The 24,647-nt window shown below is 41.9% G+C and overlaps 1 protein-coding gene and 1 pseudogene across 2 annotated transcripts in view; one reads left to right on the top strand and one right to left on the bottom strand.

The window, feature by feature from the left end:
• Window positions 1-24,647, bottom strand: part of Ankle2 (ankyrin repeat and LEM domain containing 2) — a 31,194-nt gene that overhangs the window by 2,281 nt on the left and 4,266 nt on the right. Inside the window, exons 3-12 of one of the 2 annotated variants that reach the window (XM_031337311.1) lie at window positions 23,265-23,471; window positions 21,855-22,051; window positions 21,573-21,761; window positions 14,528-14,650; window positions 11,873-11,939; window positions 6,377-6,546; window positions 5,232-5,338; window positions 4,573-4,760; window positions 1,114-1,729; window positions 257-388 (exon numbers count right to left, since the gene is read on the bottom strand). In XM_031337311.1, the coding sequence (XP_031193171.1) occupies window positions 257-388; window positions 1,114-1,729; window positions 4,573-4,760; window positions 5,232-5,338; window positions 6,377-6,546; window positions 11,873-11,939; window positions 14,528-14,650; window positions 21,573-21,761; window positions 21,855-22,051; window positions 23,265-23,471 (1,996 nt within the window). The remainder of the gene's footprint in view (window positions 1-256; window positions 389-1,113; window positions 1,730-4,572; window positions 4,761-5,231; window positions 5,339-6,376; window positions 6,547-11,872; window positions 11,940-14,527; window positions 14,651-21,572; window positions 21,762-21,854; window positions 22,052-23,264; window positions 23,472-24,647) is intronic. The other variant, XM_031337312.1, reaches the window with a different exon arrangement.
• Window positions 7,872-8,530, top strand: LOC116068120 (annotated as a pseudogene).

Below are 24,647 nucleotides of genomic sequence, written 5' to 3'. Positions count from 1 at the left end.
GCTCAAACATGGGAGACTTTAAACAAAACACCCATGTTGTTCCAGCTGTAAATTCTGGACACTGCCTCTCCTGATACAGTTTGCCAGGAGCAAGCCTGGCCTACTTTTTCACTCAGTGGAAATCTATCTGCTTTTGTGGCCACATCTATATGGACACAGGTCAGGCTTATACTGGGGAGCTCCCCAGGCTAGCTTTGTTATGGGAAAGCTACCCATGTACGATAACCCTGCACTCTGAAGTTGTGATTAGTAGTACCTCTGTCTGTCTGAGGCTGAGTAGCACATGACAGTACTTTTCCATCTGTGGACTGCTGGGTACAGACCAGGGTCAATATTCGCACACTCAAGAGCTGCTAAAACATCGCGATCTAGTTTTGATGGTTTCTCTCTAGAATGCAGAACAGAAGAAATGTAAGTAAAAGCAGAAACACTGGGAGTTGGGGGAAGGAAAGGCTTTCAAGGTATAGCATTTTTTTGTTTTGTTATGTTTTTTATGGTTTTTTGAGACAGGGTTTCTCTGTGTAGCCCTGTCTGTCCTTGAACTCAGAAGTCCACCTGCCTCTGCCTCCCAAGTGCTGGGATTAAAGGTGTGCACCACCACTGCCCTGCCTTAAGGTATAGTATTTTTAACTCAAGAACCAATCTGGAGGGGCTAAAGAAATGATCAGCAGCAAAGAGGTACTAGTCTTACAGAGGACTGGAGTTTGGCTTCTAGTATCCACGCTGGGAGGCTTACAAGCACAAAATAAATGAAAAACAAAAAACAAACAAAATCCCCTTCGGCCCCCCTAAATCTGGGCTGAGCATATAAGTCACTAAAGCAGCCTAAAGCGGGTGGGTGGGTGGAGCTGGTATGCAAGGCCAGGACTGGTCAAGATAAATGTTGGAGGGAATGGGAAAGATCTCTTTAAGATACTAGTTGGGTCTTCCATGGTAGTATCATGTGCCCTTCCTAATTATTAACATGGTTTTGAGTCTTAAACATAGGATAGATGAAATCATTCTGTTGGTACTCCCTTATTGACACTGGATTAGTAGAGTCCAGATAGAAGACCCCCAAGGATATTAAAAATCTACACATTCATTATAGTGCTACAAGCATCTTTAACTTACCCAGACAGGAAGAGCCTCTTGGTGGAATCTACTGTGGCAGATGAGAACCCAGGTTCCAGACCAGTCTGAACCCCAAGTTGGGGGTTGTTGGGGCCCAAAGACATTTCAGCCATTGCCTCTGACACCTCACTGTTGGTCCTGACTTGCTCTTTTTTAAGTCTTGCTATTACAGGAGATGCCAGCAAGTCACTTTCTACTACATCCATTCTTGAAGCCAGTATTGTATCCTCTAGTTTCCTATTTGTATTTGGTGTCTCAAAAAGGCTATCTCCTAGACTTTGCAAATTCAGTTTATCAAACTCTTGAGTCAAAATAGAAACAGGTGGTGGAAGGGCCTCCTCTACATTGGTGGCCTCTAGTCCCCTTTCACCTGCAGTCCTGTTTGGAGGACGACAAATCCCATTTCTGCTGTTATCTGGGTAAGATCCAACTGAGGCTTCTCCAGGGTCCACCTTCTGTCCCAAGGGAAGGGAACCACTTTTAGAGTTTTGGAACTTATCAATTGTGGGCTGACTCTGACTGGGAACTGTATTTTGCTGATTTTCTTCCAAGCTGTCATCTTCCCCATCTAGAAATGCTCCCACGGAGATGGAATTGCTGTACTTCTTCCCACTGCCTGTAAGGGCAACAGTAGGTTCAGAGTATATGCAGATGCATCCTGGCACTGACTCCTCCCAGCCTGGTGCAATTCTTCCAGAGCCCATGTGCATACCCTTTACTATAGCATATTCAAGGTTGCTTCTCAGACTCATTTCTAATTTAGTATGATGTGTCTATGTACATAATATGTGCTGTGTGTGTGTGTGTGTTTGCGTGCGCGCAGGCAGTGGCATAAGACTAGAAGTCAGGAGTATTTTGTGGGTTCTAGAGGTAGAGCCTGGTTACCAAGTTTTGTACAAGTGCTTCTACTTGTGATGCCATCTCAAGGAACCAATTTCTTTTTACATGATGTATATCATATTTTCCCTACATTGTTCCAGGAAATTTAATTTGTAGGTCAGTGGTTAAATTTTAACTTAGAAAGTTTTAAATTTCATTAACTTCTATTTTGGGGAAATACAAGCTGTAGTTATATAAAGTTTCTACTTAATTTAAAATTTTACTTGTTTTTTCGAGATTGGATTTCACTGTGTAGCCCTGGCTGTTCTAGAACTCATTCTGTAGACCAGGCTGGCCTCAATCTCAGAGATCCTCCAACCTGTGCTGAGATTAAAAGCATGCACCATCAGTGCCCTACTATTCCATTTTATTTTTGAGATAGGGTTTTTTCTACTTTATTCATGGATTGCCTCTTCTTACAGAATTTAGGTTGGCCATTTCCCGACTTCAGTTCTGGGCATTAACTAGCACACCCAGTTAAGATTTACTTGAGAGAGGGCCTCATTGCAGCTTGCCACACCTGGCCTCTAACTTTCTGTGTAGCTGCAGTTGGCACTGAGATGATCTCCTTTCTAGCCCCTCTTAGATGCTAACACTATAGACTTTGGTATACTCTTTATCTTTAATATCTTTAGTTTGATTCATGGTAACAGTTTTATTTCTGATTCAATGAAAGCTTTTCTGACATAAGAATAAAGTACTGCTAGACCAACAGCAACCGTAAGCCATTTCAGGGAAGGTGGTGCTCTATGTTGGAAGAACACAAGCCCAGGAGTGAGGAAGGAGTTTAGCTAGAGGACCTATAATGAAGGCTCTTGACTCTTCAGCTTGTTTCCAGTGTGCTGTCAAATTTACTATTTTTTTGTTTCATTTTAGTTTTAATTACAAAAATGGTAATATGTTAGTTGTAAAACATTTGGAAAACATTGAAGTGAGATACAATTAATGTTGTTATAATTATCTTAATATTTTTAAGATTAATATTATGTAAATATATTTAAGATAAAGTTTTTCTCTCCATTAATGACTGATTATTTTACATCACTCATTATAACTGTTTACATCATTTACTACTTTAAAGAGTTTTAAAGCATAATTTTATTTAAAAAAAATGACTTTTCTGCCTAAGGATAGAACTACTTCCTCATCCAATCCTCAACTGTAGGTGAAGAAACCTGTACTGAGGGGTCCACTACTATATATGCTTGAACACTTGATTAAGCAAACTGTCTGTCCAGAGCCCGGATGGCACATTTACTTTCTGGGAAACTCTCCAAACTGGGATCTTACAATCATGATTTATAGAGTTTTAAGGTGTTTCTTAAAATAAAAAAAAAAAAAAATTTTTAAAAATGTATTTTATTACGTGTTTTGCTTGCTTGTGTGTTATGTGTATTTTGTGTGTGCCCAGTGCCAGCAGAGGTAGAAAGAGGGTGTGGGACCCTTTGGAACTGGAGTTATAGATGGTAGCCAACCACCATGCATATGGGTGCTGGGAATTCAACTTGGGTCCTCTCCAAGAGCAGCAAGCATCTTTAAGGGCAGAGCTATCTCTCCAGGCCTAGGTGTTTCTTTGATTCTAGAAAGAGACATGATTTTCCTTCCTTTAAAGAGTATTTTTCGTCTGGCAGTTGTGGCACACGCCTTTAAACCCAGCACTTGGGAGGCAGAGACAGGTGCATTTCTGAGTTTGAGGCCAGCCTGGTCTACAGAGTGAGTTCCAGGAAAGCCAAGGCTACACAGAGAAACCCTGTCTCGAAAAACAAAACAAAAAACAAAAACAAAAACAAACAAACAAAGAATATTTTTCTTTTCCCACTTCACTTTAGGTGTACAACAATAAAACCTTTAATATCCCCTCCTATCCCCTAGTGCTGGAGATGGAACCCATGGCTTTCTTCACGGTAAGCACATGCTCTACCAGTTACAACACAGACTAATTTCACCTAATTTCTTTAATGGTGTTGGTAAATGATGACCTATTTTATGGTTTTTGTACTCAGGTTAACCTTTTCCAAGCATTCCATCAACTTGCTATACTCAATGTGCCCACTGTCTTTTGTTTTTGTTTTTTTCCAATTCAGGGTTTCTCTGTGTAGCCCAGGCTGGCCTTGAACTCAGAAATGCGCCCACCTCAGTCTCCCAAGTGCTGGGATTAAAGGCGTGCTTCACCACAGCCCGGCAGTGCCCACTATTCTAAAACCTATGTTCCTTACTCTTTTTCTGACATTACACAATATATTCAAATATAAAGCATATCTAGGTCAGTAAAAGAAGTCAAAAGCACGAGACTCCTTGCTAGGACACCACATTTTTCATGTGGTGTGCACACATGCTGCTTGCTGTGGTTTTGCAGTTTTACATGCTATCCCATGCATACAACACAACCCAGATACCTGCAGAGACATCCCAGTGCTCCCGACACACAGAGCTTGCTGTGGTGCCTTGCTTTTGTTTGCTTGTTTGTTTTAACACAACTGTATGTGCATCTTCTGACATCAGTCTGAGGAAAAGATCTGATTTTACAGTAAAAACATTAAAAAAGAAAAGAGAAACCCACAGACACCTGTACCTACTTACCAAAATCTGAGGTTCTGTCCTGAAGGCAGCCTTCATTTTCTATTTCTTGTTGAGCCTTTTTGCTTAACTCCTTCTGGATAAGGTATTCTTCTAGTCTTTGCAAGCCTTCCTGGGAAGACAGATCAACAAAACATCCCAGAAATTCCCAGTATTCAACCCAGGGATACCCCAGCTCATGAGCTAGCTCCCTGTAAGAAATAAAACACAACAGTTGAGAAAACAGGAAAAGAAAAACAAAACAGAAACCCAACTACACAGAAAATAGCTCATAATCCCTGAAGGGCCAGTGCTGCTCTGGGTACTTTACACTGCCCTAATTGGGACCTCCTCTCATGCTCTCCTGGTGGTTAGACCCCGCATGTCCTTTGAGGAGTTACCCTGACATAGCAAGTGGAAGAAGCCCAGTGTACAATCCTAACTTCACAGCAAAAATAAAAACCACACACAAATCCTCCTAATGTATGCCCTGCTTTGGTTAAGTACATAAAACTTTAGAGGTCTGTAGCAGTTCAAACAGGGCACATACTTTGGAACAAAGGCTCTAATTCCTTCTGGGAAATGTTACATTTCAGTATTCATAATTAATACTGTTTAAAATCATTTATCCACAACCACATAGCACACTTTGCTCAGCCTGGCAGTCATGGTCCTATGAGTACCTCCCAACTCTCTCAATGCCTCGTTCTGGGTCAGACTTTCTGATGCTGTGGAAGAAGCCCGCTTTCTTTCGAGGTGGAGTTTTCCAGAGCTTTCGAAAATCTTCTGCCTGGAAGAAAAAGTGTCAAGATAAGCTATGCTTCATGCAGCTCACCTGAGACTTTTAGAAACACCAGCACCACAGACTTAATGGCTTTCTACCATCTTACAGATTCTGCAGCCATTTCTACATATAGCCAAGAGAGAGCACAGCCTCATGGGATCTGGGAAAGGTGGGGTTGGTTGTATGACTTTTTCTAGGTAGATGTTAGTTTACATCTCCAGGAAAAATGATACAAAGGCCTTTCTGTGCCACCTAGTGTTGAGGGTCAAATCTGACCCAGGATGGCCTAAGTATGAAGCCATACCCTAAGGACAACAGGTATTGTCTATCTGCCACCTCATGGTTCATGTCCTTTTCCCCTTACATATAAAAGGAAAGCTGACATTTCTCTCTCTCATGAATAATCCGTCTAGAATTTCTTCAAATTATTTAGAAAGTTGTTTTATGACAAGATCTTACTATGTGTATAACCCAGGCTTATTTTCAAATTGTGATAAGTATGCCTGCCAAAACCTCCCAAAAAGCTGGAATTATAGCATGTTCCACCACCATGACAAGCTTATTTAGAAAGTTCTAAATAATACTATCAGTGAGATATTTCACTGGAGAAAGCTGTCAACTGTAAATCTGTCATAAAAGCATGTAGACTCAGCAATTCCATCATTTCTAAGTAGAACTCAACTAAACAGGTGTATGACAGGAACATGGGGGAGGGGTAAGAGTTTCATGTGTAGGAAGGTCAGTCTGGAATTTGAATTTGCAAATGTGGCGCTCCCTAGTTGCAATGGACTGGTAAAGAACAAACGGAACTTGGCCAGAAGAACACTAATATGCTGGGAGGCCTGGGCTTCGAAAACACCTTCACTGGCCACATAATAAAACAAACACTACAAGTCCTCATTAATACTTCATTAGGGGTGACCTCAGATAAAGATGACCTTAGGCTTCCATTAGTGGGCCTCCATGACCAAAACAAAGCAACAGATTGGAGCATCGAACCCTAAAATGTAGTTAGCTAGGACAGTTCTTTTCCTGGCCACTCACTTTGGACGGACTCAGAGGCCCCGCGAAAGCTCTCAGTGTCATCACAGGATCTCTGGGGCTGCTTCTACAGTGGTCAGCACAAGAGGCTTCAGCTTTCTGGTCTGAGGACCACAGCTCCCCAATGACAGGAGAAGTGTCTTCCGCTCTCAGAAGTGGCACATAGTAGTGACCTGAATAGGAGGAAATGTCAGCCACAAGCTTCTACTTACTTTCGTCTGGGTCAGGGTCTATATAGGAGAACATCAAGGAAAACAGTGACAGAAAGGACCAGGTTGTAAGATAGGCTTGCGGTCCAAGACCAATTTGTGTCAGCAACTACTAAGTGTGTCTCTTCACCAGCCTCTACTAAAGCAGGGTGCTGTTTATCTGTTTTTGTTTTCTGAGCCCTGTATGCAAATTGGAGACAATGATACACCTGGCAAGGCTTTGAGATTACAAATGAAGATGCATACAAGAGCTGCCAAAAGTAAATGTTTGTAAAACAGGTAAACTATGAGCAAACAAACAGATCAGTAAGGTTCAGTCCTATCCCATATGAACAAGCAAACAAGCCTATCCCATATTGCTTCTACTCAATATGCAGTTTCCTGTTTTGTTCAATGGCTTATCAATGTTATTTCACCAAACCTTCAAATCTAGAAGGCATCATGTAATTCTTACTTTGTCTTTAAAAATCATCTGTCACTACTTCTAGGCAATTCTACTTTATGGTAAAACTTCTGAAGACAAACTACCTTTTCTTTTTCCTAGTCCCCATCATCTCTCTCTCTCTCTTTCTCTCTCTCTCTCTCTCTCTCTCTTACACACACACACACACACACACACACACACACACACACACACCACTCTCAACTCTTCTCTCTATATCCATCTATAAAACACATCATCCAATTCCTGTCCTGAAACATACTGAATATAGACAAAACAAAACAAAAACACATTAAAAAAGTAAATAAAAAAGGAATGAGAGAGGAGGCAAGCCGACAGCCAAGGAAGCTGTAAGACTGGAAGCATGAGTCTGATTAGGGACAAAGCAGGGGCTTAGTGCACGGGTCACACTTGCTTCTTCACGGACTCCACTTCTCATTCTGGTAGAAGAGGTGTGCTAGAATATCAGCTTGTCATGCTGCTCACAATTTCCTGGGGATTTTTTATTTCAACTGCTTATAATAGCTTTTATACCTTTCTTTTTCTACTTAAAAGAAGTGTTAACACAGAGCCTACCTAAAAAAAACCCCACAGCATTAAAATATATCTCTAACATTTATTACTTGTCTAAAATGCACATGAGGCCCCAGGTTTGATACTGAGCATTACATAAAACTGGGCATGGTGGCTTATACCTACAATCCCAGTTCCCAGGAGGACAAGGGAAGAGGATCAGAAATGAAGGGCATCCTGAGTTTAGTGAGCTTGAGACCATCTTGGGCTACATGAGATTCTATATAAAAAAAAAAAAAGGCAGTGGAGATCGGGCTTCCTCTACAGCGCAATCATGTCTATTATGTCCTATAATGGAGGGGCCGTCATGGCCATTGCTGCAGACAGGCGTTTCGGAATCCAGGCCCAGATGGTGACCACGGACTTCCAGAAGATCTTTCCCATGGGTGACAGGCTCTACATAGGCCTGGCCGGCCTGGCCACTGATGTCCAGACAGTTGCCCAGTGTCTCAAGTTCCGACTGAACCTGTAGGAGCTGAAGGAAGGTCGGCAGATCAAGCCTTACACCCTCATGAGCATGGTGGCCAACCTCTTGTATGAGAAGCGGTTTGGCCCCTACTACACAGAGCCTGTCATTGCTGGCCTGGACCCGAAGACCTTTAAACCCTTCATTTGCTCTCTGGACCTCATTGGCTGCCTCATGGTGACCGATGACTTCGTAGTCAGTGGTACCTGCTCGGAACAAACGTATGGGATGTGTGAGTCTCTCTGGGAGCCCAACATGGACCCAGAACACCTGTTTGAAACCATTTCTCAGGCCATGCTGAATGCGGTGGACCGGGATGCCATGTCAGGCATGGGCGTTATTGTCCACATCATTGAGAAAGACAAGATCACCACCAGGACACTGAAGGCCCGGATGGACTAACCTGTGCTCTAGTCCCGTCTCCCTTTTGTTGTTGTTTTTTTTAATAAAATTGCCTTTCTTTCAAAAAAAAAAAAAAAAAAAAAAAACCAAAGGGGGTGATGGAGGCAGAGATCAGCAGTTAAGACAATTTGCTGCTTGGGCAGGGTACTAGGGTTTGGGTCCTCTAATTCTAACTACCTACTTTGTAGTAGTTCAGTTGCACAGAATCCAATACTCTCTTCTACTCTTTGTGGGTACCAGGTATGTACTTGATGCACATACATACATGCGCACAAAATACTCATGCACATATAATAAAATTTTTTTTTTCCGAGACAGGGTTTCTCTGTATAGCCCTGGCTGTCCTGGAACTCACTCTGTAGACCAGGCTGGCCTCGAACTCAGAAATCCACCTGTCTCTGCCTCCCAAGTGCTGGGATTAAAGGTGTGTGCCACCACCGCCCGGCATAATAATCTTTAAAAATAGGAAAATGGCTGGGCATAGTGGCAGATGCCTTTAATCCCAGCTCTCTGGAGGCAAAGGCAGGCATTTAATCTCTGTGAGTTTAAGGGCAGCTTGGTCTACAAAATGAGTTCCTGGGCAGCCAAGAATATATAGTGTGACCCTGCCTCAAAACAAACAAATCAACCAGGGAAATGTACTTATTAACATTTTAGTATCTGAGATTGTGACTGATATCACACACCTATGAGATTTTCATAAATGACAGATTTCTATCTCCTACCCATTTCATGGATTTTGAAATAATGGCTGTTTTTTAGAAAGTACATAACAAAACTCATATATAACCTAGCTATTCATAAAATATGGCTTATCTTTCTTTTGAATATTCAAGTCCTTTAAAAATTTGGAGTGTGTGTATGTGTGTGTATGAGTATGTGTGTGCACATGCTGAGGATGCAACCTAGGGCTTTGTATATTAAAATGTTCCAGAAATATACTTTATCATTGCAAGATGTTAAAGCTTGTATAAAAAGGGCTGTGAGACAGATCAAAGGTAGAGGTGTCCAGCATTCTTGAGGACCTGAATGCAATCCCTAGCACTCTGGAGAAGACAACAATACTGCATCAACAAAACTGGATTCATGGCCTCAGCGCTCTTGTGTCTAGCTTTTTTTATCCTATTCATTTCTGTAAAATGTTGTATGTTGGGGGCTAGAGAAATGTCTCAGTGGTTAAGAACACTGACTGCTCTTCCAGAGGACCTGGGTTCAATCCCCAGGACCCACATGGCAGCTTATAACTGTCTGTAACTCCAAGATCTGACACCCCCACACAGCCACAGATGCAGGCAAAACACCAATGTGCATATGAATGACTAAATAAATAAATAAACAAATAGTTGTGTGTTCTCTCCCTCTATTTACACAAGTTTGGGTATGACTGGGCAGCATTCAGCAATGTAGTCAGTTCTGCAGCATGCTTCCTGGAGTAGTAAGTCTAGAAGGTGAAAACTGCTACAAGAGAAACATTGAAGCTCTTGCCTGGGTTTTATGACCCTCAGCAAGAAACAGGGAAGATATGCAGAATTCCACAAGGCTGAGTAACAAAAAGGAACATGGATGCAGAAGTACCATGCTAATCCCAGAAAAAAGCTTGGTGACCAGATTTTAGCAGTGATCAAATTATATGATTATAAATAAGAAAAGTCTCACCACAAATTGTAACTAATTACATTTTAAGGTATTTCTGGCAGTTTAGTTTAATTATGTTCTGTAACACTAACTAGAGTCTCCAACAAATGACAGCTAGCCCAAGAGACATTTCTGTCACCTCCACCATACAATGGAATTCATGGGTGCATAAGCAGAAAGGACTAGAAGAGATCAGAGTATAATTAAAAATCTAGTTAATCTTAGATTGTAAGTTTCTGATGGTTTGAATATGCTTGACCTAGGCAGTGGCACTATTAGGAGGTGTGGCCTTGTTGGAGGAAGTATGTTACTCTAGGGTTGGGCTTTGAGACCTTCCTCCTAACTGCCTGAAAACAGTCTTCTGTTTGCCTCAGAACAAGATGTAGAACTCTCTGCTCCTCCTCCAGTGCCATGCCTGCATGGATGCTGCCATGCTTTCAAATGGACTGGACCTCAGAATTTGTAAGCCAGCCCCATTTAAATATTTTCCTTTACAAAAGATGCCTTGGTCATGGTGTGTCTTTTTACAGCAATGGAAACCCTAACTAAGACAGTACCCAATTCTACAAAATATCAGATATACAGGCTACAGAGACTCTGACTTGAGAAAATACTCACAGACACTGCTAAGCCATGACCATGGCTATATACCTAAGAAAGAAAAGAAGTCAAAACAGAGGCCAGAAAACTTCAATTTTACTTGGTTAGCAGAAACAACAAACGGTCCACGAGTAGAGACACATCTTCTGAGATGCACTGAAACCAACACAGTAGGACAGTTCCTCTTGAAACTAACATAGCCACAGACCAGAAGCACAGAAGCCACAATTAGGAGCTCCTGACCAGAAGGAAAGGAGAGAAGTGTACAAGACCTCAGCACAATTCATGGAAGTACTATTCAGGCCATAAAACTTAGCACATTGACAGCACCACCTGCCAAAATGAAAGCAATGAGCAACCCATCCAAGTCCATAGTTCTGGGAAGGTCTCTAAATACACTAACCTTGCTTTTTGGCTTCTATAATTTCTTCCATTTCTGGCTAATTGTATTTGCTAACTGAAATATGTTGACCAAAGATATGGATTTTGTGCTTTAAAAGGTCACCCTGAAAAAGACTCATGGATATACTGGGACCCTGAACACCTAATGAAGTTGCTGGCTGGCTAGTACTTTCTATAGGCTTAAACCCATGTCCAAGCAGTTTTCTCTGGTGGATACCAGAGATGAAGAGAGGGACTGAGGGGAAAGAAGGGAAGAAAGAGAGGAAAGAAAAGAAAGTGTAGGAGAGAAAAGGAGGGGAAGAAAGAAAGGATGGCAAGGAGAGATAAAATGAGTATGAATGAATATCATACCTCCACAATCCATCAGGATAATGGATCCTAGGTTTGAAAGTTTGAGCTGAGCTAGACAGCCTCATAGGGGCAGAAGAGGGAGACAGTCTCAAAATAAAACCTCTTTGAAACAAGCCGGAAAACCAAAGCCAAATAACTAAACAAGGAGCTCTGGAGCTTCAGCTCTCTAGTAAGAAATAATCAGAGGAACCTGTTTCAGAGATGGAGTGAGTCCCTGAGTGGCAATCACGTAAAAGAGAGCCTAAAATCAGAATAAGAACAGGTAATGTGGAATCAGGCAAGGAGGTGTAGCATCTAGGAAAACAATAATTTCAAAAGGCTCTGAGGGCATGCATAGCTCTATTATTTTTCAGAACTTGGGAAGCAGATCCGTCTCTGCGGTCCTGCCCCAGGCCCACTCACACACGAGCACAACTCACCCAGTAAGTATTCTCTAATCCTTTCTTTCAGTTCTACAGATTTGTTTTTGCTTCTTTCACAAATTACCTATTTAAACAAAACAGACAAAATGAGCATTTGAAATATTACTATATTATATTTCCTAACAAATGTTTTCTTTTTTTAATATATATATATATTTATTTTTTAAAGATTTATTTTTATTATTATACATAAGTACACTGTAGCTGTCTTCAGATGCACCAGAAGAGGGCGTCAGATCTCATTACGGGTGGTTGTGAGCCACCATGTGGTTGCTGGGAATTGAACTCAGGACCTTCAAAAGAGCAGTCAGTGCTCTTAACCGCTGAGCCATCTCACCAGCAATAAAAGTTTTCTTAACTTGAACTAGTAAAATAGGATAGCATCTTTAAAATTTGTATTTATGTGTATGGGCATATGTTGTGTATATGTGTGGTATAAGTGCAGATGCCCAGAGGTCAGAAGAAGGTGTTGGTTCCATTGGAGCTAGAGTTGCAGGCAGCTGAGTCATCCAACCTGGGTGCTGGGAATACAACTCCAGTCTTCTGCAAGAGCAGTAAGTATTCTTTTTTGTTTGGTTTTTCAAGACAGGGTTTCTCTGTGTAGCCCCAGCTGTCCTCAAATTCAGAGATACACCTGCTTCTGTCTCCTGAGCACTGGGATTAAAGGTGTGTTCTTAACCACTGAGCTTGTTTCTCCAGCCCTAGCATTATCTTAATGCTAAAAATTTCACAAAACTCACACTCAGAAAACCTGTGCTAGGGGCTAGAGAGATGACTCATTGGTTAAGAGCACTGGATGATCTTTCAGAGGACTTGGGTTCAATTTCTAGCATTGGCATGGCATTTTACAACCATCTGCAATTCCAGTTTCAGGGGATCTGAGACCCTTTCCTAGCCTCCACAGGCACAAGTCATGCATGCAGTGCAGACATATATGGAGGCAAAATCACACCCACACATAAAAAATAAATAAATAAACAAACAAAAAGGAAAACCTGTGCTCAGTAGCACAGCCTATTCTATAAGCTCACTCACTGAAAACACTCATAGGGACAGGGCAAGAAAGCTGACTCTAGCAATATGGTAAATTTTATCTTTTTCTTCACACAACTTTAGTTTCCAAGTTTGTGCAAGGAAAAAAAAAAACCTTAAAAGTATAATATCAGGGGGATAGAAAGATGGCTCAGCAGTTTAAAAACACTGGCTGTTCTTCCACAGGACCTGGGTTCAATCCCAGGACCCACATGGCAACTTACAACTGTCTGTAACTACATCTCCAGGGGATCTGACTCCTGCACATAGACAAACCGCATCATACAGACATGTGGGTAAACACCAATGCACATAAAGTAAAAAGAAATAATTTTAAAAAGTATATCAAGTATGAAACATGAACACGTTACAGTTTCTCATCTGAAGGAGTTCACAGTCTGAAAGTACACCCTCTCTACACAAATTTTTGCTGTTGGGTATCTGAGCTCAGCCAGCACTACTATCTCATATAGTACATAGATCTGTTTTTGCAGCTACTAGAGTCAAACTTTCTGAGCTCCCGTGCAATTACAACAGTAAGAACATGTTAGACCAGAAGAAAAGCAATTACTTTCAAATAAAATCAAAACAACAGCAGCAGTAACAAAACCCCTGTAACTTACCACTTTGTGAAAAGAACTAAAATTGTTCACTCAGTTTTATAAGGCTTATTTAGCATATTTGAGACACTAGATCCTATGCCCAACACTGTATATATGACACACAATAGTTATATATACAATTTTAGGCTGGTTATCAAAAATCATTCCAACACTGTATATATGACACACAACAGTTATATATACAATTTTAGGCTGGTTATCAAAAATCATTTTATAAAAATATAGATAAAACTGTATCTCTCTGTAGTAAAATTGTTTTCTTTTTCTTCCTTCCTCTATTCCTGAATTCCAAGGCCTTGTGTGTGTTAGGGAGGTTTTCTACCAACTGGGGTATGTGAGTGCTACTAAATGTTGTAATAGCTAAAGAAGGGGCCTGACCCTAGGGCAGACACTCCTACTAGAAGAATGTCCTTTGATCTAGGTCAGCTAGCAGCATATAATGCCTGATCCTTAAATTAGCACTTTGGTTCTTATTATTCCAGGTCTGTCTGTATGTCACAGATGCAGTATGCACCATATCATATTTGGTTCTACAGCTAAGGAACACAGAAAGGCTTGCTTCACTCAGCTTGAGTGCAATGGTATGTATGTGGGCTGAGTCCCTATCTGTTTTACAGCAATCAGCTGCTTTCCACATTACCACTACCACCACTATAACCATCATGACCACCACTACCATCACTACCCATAGCCATCATGACCATCACCTGCTTTCTCTCTCAACTTGATTGTCTCAAGTGTTTAGAGGAACATGATAAGAATGAGTTTTTCAGAACAACTGATGGCCAGTTTTAGAAAAATAAAGCAGCAAGACTAGGTTAGCTCACTCCCTCCTGGCTCCACAAATACAGTGGTTTCAGAGTACATCATACTCCGCAGTCAGCATTCTAAATGTGCCCTCTCAAGGCAAACACAACTCAGTTACAGTCACAGAATGCATATTTATATATTTTAATTTCTAACACAGGATAGTAACTACCATTAAAATGCTACTTACATCGTCAGGTGTTTTACCATATTTATTCTTTGGGTTTTTCACAATCAAAGGGTGCGAAGAAAGCACATTGACTACATCCACATTTCCAAATTTACAAGCAAAATGCAATGGTGTGTCAAAGCCCTAGGAAAGTTGTAGAAGAAGCACAATTGCTTACTCAAATTATTATCATGAAACAGTGAAAGTAGGTATTTACTTAAAACAGTGGTTCTCAACCTTCTTAAGCGTGCAGCTCTTTAATACAGTTCCTCATGTTGTGGTGACCCCCAACCATAATATGATTTCATTGCTACTTCATAACTATAATTTTGCTGCTGTTATGAATCATAATGTAAATACTTATGTTTTCCAATGGTCTTAAGCAACCCCTGTGAAAGAGTCATTTTACCCTCAAAGGAGTTGTGACTCACAGGTTGAGAACCAATGATCCTCCTTCCTCTCCTCCCAGTCCCTCCCTTTCCTTCCCTCCTATTCACCTCACCCTTTCTCCTCCCATGCCTTGTCATATCAAGTTGTAGTAGGAATGGGTGCATCTCCTACTGAGGCTAGGCAAGGCTGTCCAGTTAGGGAAGGGATCCAAAGGCAGGCGACAGAGTCAGGGACAGCTGCTGCTGTTAGAGGTCCCACATGGCTGGGCGGTGGTGAGTCAGGGACAGCTGCTGCTGTTAGAGGTCCCACATGGCTGGGCGGTGGTGGCGCACGCCTTTAATCCCAGCACTTGGGAGGCAGAGGCAGGTGGATTTCTGAGTTCTAGGCCAGCCTGGTCTACAGAGTGAGTTCCAGGACAGCCTGGGATACACAGAGAAACTCTGTCTCCAAAAACCCAAAACAACAACAACAAAAACGGGGAGTCCCACATAAAGATCAAGCTGTACATCTATGTGTAGGGGGTCTAGGTTCATCCATGCATGCTCTCTTGTTGGAAGAGAACCACTGATTTAAAACTAAACCAGCAGGGCTGTCCACCAAGCCTGACAACCTGAGTTCAAAGTTGGGTTGAAAAAGAGAATTACATCTACTCCCCCTCACCCTCCAGCACCCACACTCAATAAATAAATACATAATAAAAAGCATGTTTTGAGGCAGAGTCTTACTATGTAGCCCTAGCTAGCTTGGAACTCCCTATGTAGAACATGGTGGCCTTAAACTCATATCCTGCCTGCCTCTACCAACTAAGTGCTGGAATTAAAGGTATGTGCAAACATATTTGGAAATTTTTTAAAAAATTAACAAAAAGTAAAAAAGCCTCAGACCTTCATGGTAACCTTAACAAGTGAAGGCAAAAGGGTCAGGAATTGAAGGCCATTCTTAACAAGTGAAGGCAGAGGGTCAGGAATTGAAGGCCATTCTTAGCTACATAGGAAGTGTGATGCCAGCCTGGATCACATAAGACTGTATCTCAAAGGCTGAAGAGATTCCTCAGTGGTTCAGAGCACTGGATGCTCTTCCAGAGATCCCAGGTTCAATTCCTAGCACTCACGTGGCAATCTGCTAACCTAGGCCTAGTCCCGGAAGCTTCTAGCCTCTATTCTGGCTCAAAACACCCCTTCACATTAACTGATTCAATCTTGCCCAGCCCCCTCTGCCTTTCTCAAATTGCTCTGCTTTACCTCATACTAACTCTAGCCATTTGTTCCAATCTGCTGGCTCCTTCTCATTCTCTGGCCCATTTTGTCGTCACCTGTATCTAGCCTTTTCTTTCTTCAACCTGTCTCTGTAAAAATCACCTGGTTAAACTGCTTCCTCCTCTGTCTGGCCCTTCCTTTGCACTACCCCTGAAGTAGCTTCCCTTTCCTCTCTCTTCTCATGAGAGTTGTGAATATCCTATTCTGTCAAATCTTTCTCTGCCACTCAATTAGACATCACTTTCAAACATGGCCATCCTTCTACACACTGACTTTACCTTCATTGTTGAGATTAAAGGTGTATACTAAGGGTGAGCCACACAACTAGAAACAGGTTTTTTCAGTGAACAACACAATCTCAGAGTTCATGGTGTGGTCAAATATTCTGCAACAGACATATATGCAGGCAAAGTGCTATTGCACATAAAAATAATTAAAAAAAACTGTCTCAAAATTGAACACCCTAAAAGAAAAAGGCCTCAAACAAAAAGATACTGCTCTTATTGTTGGCCAAAGTACTTGGCATGCTAGCATATAGTCATTGCTTGCTAGGCCCTGAGCCTGGCACACTAATATCTGTCACTCTTCATTCTGTGTTAAGTGCCCAGATCCAAAGAGGCACTTATAATCAAAGGTATATAGTCAACCTTAACTTTAAGAATCTGTGACCCAGTCTGTAGTCAGGGAACCAGTGTTCTAAAAGTTGAGTTAGTCAGCTGGGCATGGTGGAGCTTGCCTACAACCCCAACCTTTTAGATGTCAAAGCATCAGTAGGAAAACTGGGCATATGGCTAATATCTAAGATAAGGCTCATCCTTTGTGACTAAGCCCTGATCATGTGGGAATCTCTTATCACCAGAGCTGAGCTGGAGAACATCCAAGTGGTGTCCCTTACACAGTTCTGATATCAGGAGTGTGTTTGAGGGTATGGTGGGAGAAATTTGACTTTATTCCAATTTTTTTTTTTTCAAGACAGGGTTTCTCTGTATAGCCCTGACTGTCCTGGAACTCAACTTTGTAGACTAGGCTGGCCTCGAACTCAGAAATCCGCCTGCCTCTGCCTCCCAAGTGCTGGGACTAAAGGTGTGCGCCACCACTGCCTGGCGAGTATTACTTTTGTAAACACAAATTTATTGTTATCTTAATAATCTCATTTTATGTGTATGGTTGTTTTGTCTGCAAGTATGTCTGTGTGCAACATGTATTCCTGGTGCTCAGGGAGTCAGATCCCCTGGAAGCAGAGTTAAGATGTTTGTGTTGTCATATATATATATATATATATATATATATATATATATATATATGGTGGGACTTGAATCCAGGTCAACTGGAAGAATAGCCAGTGCTCTCAAGTGCTGAGCCATGGAATGGCTGGTTTGTTTTAACACATAGTCTTACATGGCACAGATTTGCCTTAAACTCATTGGGTACCCAGGGGTGACCTTAAGCTTCTACTCCTCTTGCCTCTACCTCCCAGGAGCTGGAACGAAAGGCATACACCACCACAGAGTTTTCTAGGCTGCTGGCAATCTAACTGGGACTAGCTGACAACTAGGTAAGTGCTCTACCTACTAAGCTACATGCCCCTGCCTGTCCTTGCTGTTCTCCTTGTTTCCTCTCCTCTGAGATCAAAATTTTCCATCCTGCAGGGAAGCTCTATGAACAGAGGAAAATAACTCAAAGTAGCTTCAGGAAGTCCCTGAAATTGACCATATTTATTTGGTTTCTCCCTGCCAGAGTAAACAATAAAAGCAAAGAGTACTTCTCATCCTGAAGGAAGCTGAGCTGCAAAGACTCTGAGACAGACCATATGGTAGTTTGAATAGGAATGGCCCTCATAGGTTCATAGATTTGAATGTTTGGTCACTCGGTAGTGGCATATTAGGTGTGGCAATGTTGGAGGTAGTCTGTCACTAGGAGTTGGCTATGGGGGTTTCAGAAGCTCCAGTGAGACCCAGTGGCTCTCTCTCTTCCTGTTGCCTGTGCACCCACATGTAGAACTCTTCTACTACTTTTCCAGCACCATGTCTACTTGCATGCTGCCACATTCCTGCAATGACAATGGACTAAAAACCTCTGAACTATAAACAAGCCCCAATTAAATGCCTTCCTTTGTAAGAGTTGTCATGGTCACCATGTCTCTTCACAGCAATAGAACATTAAGACAGGAGCTGGTGCCCAAGATTAGAGTATTGCTGTGATAGGACTGTAGGCCTGACCTTTTGTTTTTGAGACAGGTTTCTCTGTGTAGCTCTGGCTTTTGTGGAATTCAATTCTGTAGACCAGGCTGGGCTCGAACTTAGAGAGATTTACCTGCCTCTGCCTCCCTAGTGCTAAGATTAAATGTGTGTGCCAACACCACCCCGACCATGCTTTGTTTGGAATAATACGGAACACTTGGGACTCTGGAATTGAAAACCAATTGGACACTTTAAGTGGGGCTTAGTGGGCCATGCTACTTGGAGGATGGAAGACAATGTTGCTGAGGGGGTCCAGCTCAACACGTTTCAGAAGGGAAGAATATTGGTATGTGTCCCATAAACCATTCTTCTGATATTTAGCAAAACATAAAAAGGGGAGGGGCTGCTTTTTGCCCTGGTTCGAAAAATCTACCTGAGGGTAAATTGAGTTTTGGATTAATGACCTTAGCAGAGGAGATTTCAGGGCAGCCTATTATTGGCTCTCACGATATTAGTGGCAACTTTTATGCAGAACTATAAAGAAAAGGAGCAAGCTGAGCAAGAAAAAAAATACAAAATGCAGTTTGAGGGAAAAAAGGAGCACCAGAAGTGTAACAGCGAAGTCCAGTACTCAAGGAGATGAACAGTCTAAAGAATAAAGAGAGTGGTGACCCTCAGGGCGTCACTTACTCAGCTAAACTTCCAAACTGTGAAAAGAAATTCAAAGTGTTAATCCAGCCGGGCAGTTGTGGCCCATGCCGTTAATCCCAGCACTTGGGAGGCAGAGGCAGGAGGATTCTGCGTTCGAAGCCAACCTGGTCTACAGAGTGAGTTCCAGGACAGCCAGGGATACACAGAGAAACCCTGTCTCGAGAGAAAAAAAAAAAAGAAAGTTTAAAGTTCACCAGCAAAGTTTAGCTGGTGAAAGAAACCATCAAAACCAGGAAGCTGGCCAAGGCTACACAGAAAAAGCCTGTCTTGAAAAACCAAAAACAAGGGCTGGAGAGATGGCTCAGCAGTTAAGTGCACCGACTGCTCACAACTATCCTTAATGAGATCTGATGCCCTCTTCTGGTGTGTCTGAAGACAGCTACAGTGTACTTACATATAATAAATAAATCTTTAAAACAAAAAAATGAAAGAAAAACCATAAACAGAAAAGCCAAATCAAAACAAAACAAAAAATAAACAACAAAATAAAACCTGAAAGCTGGAAATGTATAGAGGCCACGTTCCAACCACAGCGAGCAGAACCAAGGACATAAGAAAGTAGCGGTGGGATCTCCCTCCACCGCTGAGCTGCTGTCATGTCAGGGGTAACCCTGCATGGAGGTCCAGAGAGGTCACTTTGTCAAACTGTGAAGGTGAAGCCTAGGTTGCTTTGGAGACCCCGAGGTGTAGGAGATGCCAGAGCCAAGGAAAGCTGCAAACCAGGTATGGGAGCAACCCAAGAGACAGAAGTGTGTTACAGTCAACAAAGTTCAATGGAGTTAGAGATCTGTACAAGCTTTGATAGTAGACATGGAAATACAGAGTTGGAGTTTGCCCTGCTGATTTTTTGGTCGTTTCAGTCCAATATTTCCTCACTATGCTCCCATTCCTTCCTTTTGAAATGGTAAAGTATAACTATGCCATTGTAAGTTGGAAGTATGCGATCTGCTTTTTGATTTTTTAATTTACAGGGGATTATAGTTAAGAGATTGACATGAATCTCTAAACAGATTTTGAATATTTGGAGTTTTAAACAATGTTGAGATTATAGACTATGGAGACTTGAATTTTTGCTTTATGGCCAAATGGAATGTTGTGGAGCGCTGTTGTCGCGCCTTAAAGATGGTGCCTGCCATTCTTCTGCTTTGGAGTAAACAAGTCTTTATTTGACAAGAGGGTTACACCTGCCAGTGGCCTGATCTTTTGTCATGACTCTGTAGCCAATGATAGCGCAAGACATGGAATGGGTTCATGGGCAGTCCTAGGAAGGGTATTTAAACAACACTTACAGACCATTTGGGGGCACACCCTTGATTCTCATGTAACTAACAGCTCCTGAGTAAACTGTTGCTAGAAGGAACTGGTGTGCTAGTCTTTCTTCCCTGCTGGTCAGGGTGATCAGCACGACACAGAATGTGGTGGTTTGAATGGAATGGTCCCCATAGGCTCACAGATTTGAATGCTTGGTTAGAAGGAGTGGTGATATTAGGAGGTGTGGCCTTAGAGGAAGTGTGTCACTGGGGGTGGGCTCAAGCCAGCCCAGCGTCTCTCTTCTCCTCCTGCTGCCTGTGGATCCAGATGCAGACCTCTCAGCTCCTCCAGCACCAGGTCTGCCTGCGTGCCATCATGCTTCCTGCCATGATTACAATGAACTGAGTCTTTGAACGCACAGCAGCTCTAATTAAATGCTTCCCTTTATAAGAGCTGCTGCGGTCGGGTGGCTTGAGAGATGGCTCAGCAGTTAAGAACAACTGACAGCTCTTCCAGAGGTCCTGAGTTCAACTCCCAGCAACCACATGGTGGCTCACAACCATCTATGATGAGATCTGATGCCCTCTTCTGGTGTGTCTGAAGACAGTTACAGTGTACTCATATAAAAATAAATTAAAAAAAAAAAAAAGGCAGAGACAGAGGTGGGTTTCTGAGTTCGAGGCCAGCCTGGCCTACAGAGTGCGTTCCAGGACAGCCAGAGCTATACAGAGAAACTCTTGTCTCGAAAAAACCAAAAGAGTTGCTGTGGTCACACTGTCTCTCCACAGCAATGGAACTTTAAGACAGACCAGCTGCCTAGAAAAGGGTTAGGCCAATGAGGCACCTGGATAGAATACTCTCTAATCTGTTGAGCGGCCTGCAGGCAGTGTAGTGTGTTCCAGGTTCCCATTTCTTTGTAAACTGTCACCCATGTTAGCTAGGGTGGGCCCTGGTGATGCAGCTGTCTTTGAGTCATCTCTGCTCCTGTAAGTAACCCCACACCCACATTCCTGTAAGTCACTCTAAGTTGGGCTTTGGTGGTATCTGTATGTTGGTCTGTCATGAGTTCCCCATATGGAGTTCCCAATGGGTATGCTATGTCTCCCCAAAATAAGTTTTGTTATGTAGCACCCTCATAAACATCTTTTTAAGTCAACAAGTGTTCTTATCTACCTAGTATTCCATAAGCCTTGCACATTGATGTAGCACAGAAAAAGAAATACTCTCACATATCAGGAACCCAAACCTTTATCAGACAAACTAATAAGGAATACTTACCACTTTGTCAGGAGTGTTAAGATACAGGTCGACAATGTAGAGGATGCGCTTCTGTAGCATGTGCATGTCATCATCTGGGTACATCAGACGCATAAATTCAGGGTTCTCCAGAGTCTCTAATGTCAGCTGGCACACAGAAGCCTGATTCTCTTTGGCAGCAACATGCATGACATTGTACCTACATCCTTCCTGAAAGACGACCACATGTTGAGCTTCACATTTGTTAAAACACTGTCACTGGTCAGGAACAGTGACCAGGAGTGATGTTAGAAGCATACTTACTTGTACAATGGTTGGGTTGTCCCCAGAACCAATTAGGTATCGAGGATTACTCCAGATAAGATCAGAAAAGGTGTGCTCCTCCCCGTTTTCAACAGCTTTCCGCAGCTTGGCAGTAAGGTCCTGTGTACGGGGGTTTTTATAACTGTTTGCTCGTTCTTTGTTTACTGTTTCTGATTCAGCCAGGCACAAGCCATCTGCTATCAAGAGACAGAATTGAGGAACACTTAATCTCACATTTTCTTCTTAGTCTACTGTGGTGAAGGCTGCAGCTTCTCTTCAGAGGATGAGCAGTTCTTGGGAGTGACAGGTAGGAAGTGACATGACATGGAGCACACTACAGCACTAATGCAGTGCCAAGTCCAATCAGATGGCTGAAGACTGAAAGGCATCATTTTGTGTACCTTTTTTTTTTTTTTTTTGAGAAGGCCTCAAACTTGTAGAGATCTATCTACATGTACCTCCCGAATGCTAGCATTAATGCTAGCATTAAGGGCACGCACTACCATGTCTGGCCATTTAGTGTACTTTGAAGATAAGTCAAGAAGGTAAAACCTACAATCTATATTCTATAATAATATAATCTATATTATTAACATAATCTACACTAATGTAATATAATAACATAATCTGTATCCTATAATCTATAACCTATAATCCCAGTATTCAGTGGGTTGAGATAGGAGGATTGCAAGTTCAAGGCCAGCGTGGATTAACATGATTTGAGACGTCTCAAAAAACTGTAATACTCCCTTAGAGAAAGAGTTCCACATACAGCGTCTAAAGATTTAATCAAAACCTGAAAGCTTCTTAAAACAATTTCCTGCGGGGACACTTTCCCAAGCTGAAAGGAGAGAAACCTGAGTAAGTAAGTAGAAGGCAACAGACAGGCTCTCAATGGAAGGCCAGAGGTTCACCTCAAACAGCTGAAGGGACTTTCCTACAAAGGATGGCAATCACACAGTCAAGTCTCTCCAAAGCCTCTGGTTTTGAGTCAGATTTCTAGCTCCTATAGGGAGACTGATTCTTGCACATCCTAGAAATAGGAGTACCTTCAGGTGGGATTAAAGATTGTCAGCATCAAAATACCCACAACTCAAACTATGGCCCCAAGAAGATGGAAGTGTTCCCTTTGCGGCTTCTGTGGTCCACATGCCAAGACTTGGCCCATCAGCTTCAGGGTTTACTAGCACCAGGCCCCACCTACCCTTTTGCCTTCAGACCTTCCCAGTGCAGCCCCCAGTCCCTTTCTCTTTGGTTGTCCACGGTGGGACACCTCAGCTCAGTACCTCTTCCTACACCAGATTTACCTCATACATGAAAGAAATCGAGGCGCCTGCCATACATCAGGAAAGAGAACAAGAAAGGGGTAACTGACAGTAATGACAAGGGAAGAGGTACAGAATACCTTACCTTTCAACCCGTCACTGCCACAGGGGGGCACTGCCTTCCCAGGAGACAGTAAGGGCATAGTTTTGCCGGGAGAAGGTAAATAATCACATATCCCCCTAGCAAACTTCTCAGCATCTTCTCTCGTTGGAAAAGCTTTAAACCGAGACCCTTTGATCAATTTGACAGCTTGTAAAGCTTCCTTTTTATCTTCGTAAACATGGATCCTTTCTGGGTATGAAAGTACCAAGGGAAAATTAAGAGTTGAATAGGTTGAACCAAACTGTATCCAGAGTTCAGCAGTCAATTTACATTTGTTAACAAGTCTCTTGGTTTCCCTCTTTCAAGTTCACAGTTCAGAGTTTCAATCTTTTATAAAAATATTTTCTTTAGGATAAAAAAGGTGTGTAAGTGTGTTCTTGGGCTGGCAAGATGGCTCAGCGGGTAAGAGCACTGACTGCTCTTCTAAAGGTCCGGAGTTCAATTCCCAGCAACCACATGGTGGCTCACAACCACCCATGAGATCTGACGCCTTCCTCTGGTGTGTCTTAAAAAAAAAATTATATAAGAAAAATGTGTTCTTTATAACTGTGTGCATATAATGTGTATGTGAGTACCCACTGGAGCTGAAGTTATAGGTAGGCTATGAACCAGCTACCATGTGAGCCGGAGTACTCAAGAAGCCACTCCGCTGACTTCCCGTTTTTTATCTTAAAGAGGTCCTTGGCTATCCAAAAATTCACATGAATACACTTGACAATGTGTGTATATATGTGTATATATATGTATATGTATAAGCAATGATACCATATATACCTATGTGTTAATTTCATATCCAAAGGTACAACTTACAAAATGTGATAAACTCATGAGCTGTATGATAAAAAGTAAATAACTTACTAAAAATGAATTTTAAGTAGATTAAAGATATAAATAAAAAAATTCAAACTTAAATTTAAAATTGTTGGATCAGATACAATGGCTTATTCCTATTATCTCAACAGCCATAAGGAAAAGTCAGAAGGGTTGGGATTTGAAGCCCACCCTAGGCCATATAGCAAAATCCAGGCCTAAGCACACAGTATAATCCTGACTAAAATAAAATTGCAAGTCTTTTCTTTTTCATTTTTTTTCTTTCTTTTAAGAGACAGAATTTCTATATGCTAGCACCCTCCCACACTGTTGGGGTTATAGTTATGTGCCACCACATCAGGTTTATACGGCTCTGGGGATTGAATGCAGGGCTACCAACTAAAATAGATTTCTAGCCCAAAATGTACAATTCCTTGTACAAAATTACAGTTGCACAATTGGTACATTTACATTTATTACTGGTACATATTACATTAACCTAAAATCTGCTCAGGCTGTAATAAATTTAAGAGGGAGAGGAAGATGATTAAGCAG

Source organism: Mastomys coucha, unplaced genomic scaffold (assembly GCF_008632895.1).
Source record: "Mastomys coucha isolate ucsf_1 unplaced genomic scaffold, UCSF_Mcou_1 pScaffold22, whole genome shotgun sequence".
NCBI lineage: Eukaryota > Metazoa > Chordata > Mammalia > Rodentia > Muridae > Mastomys > Mastomys coucha.
This window is presented reverse-complemented; position numbering and strand designations above follow the sequence as displayed.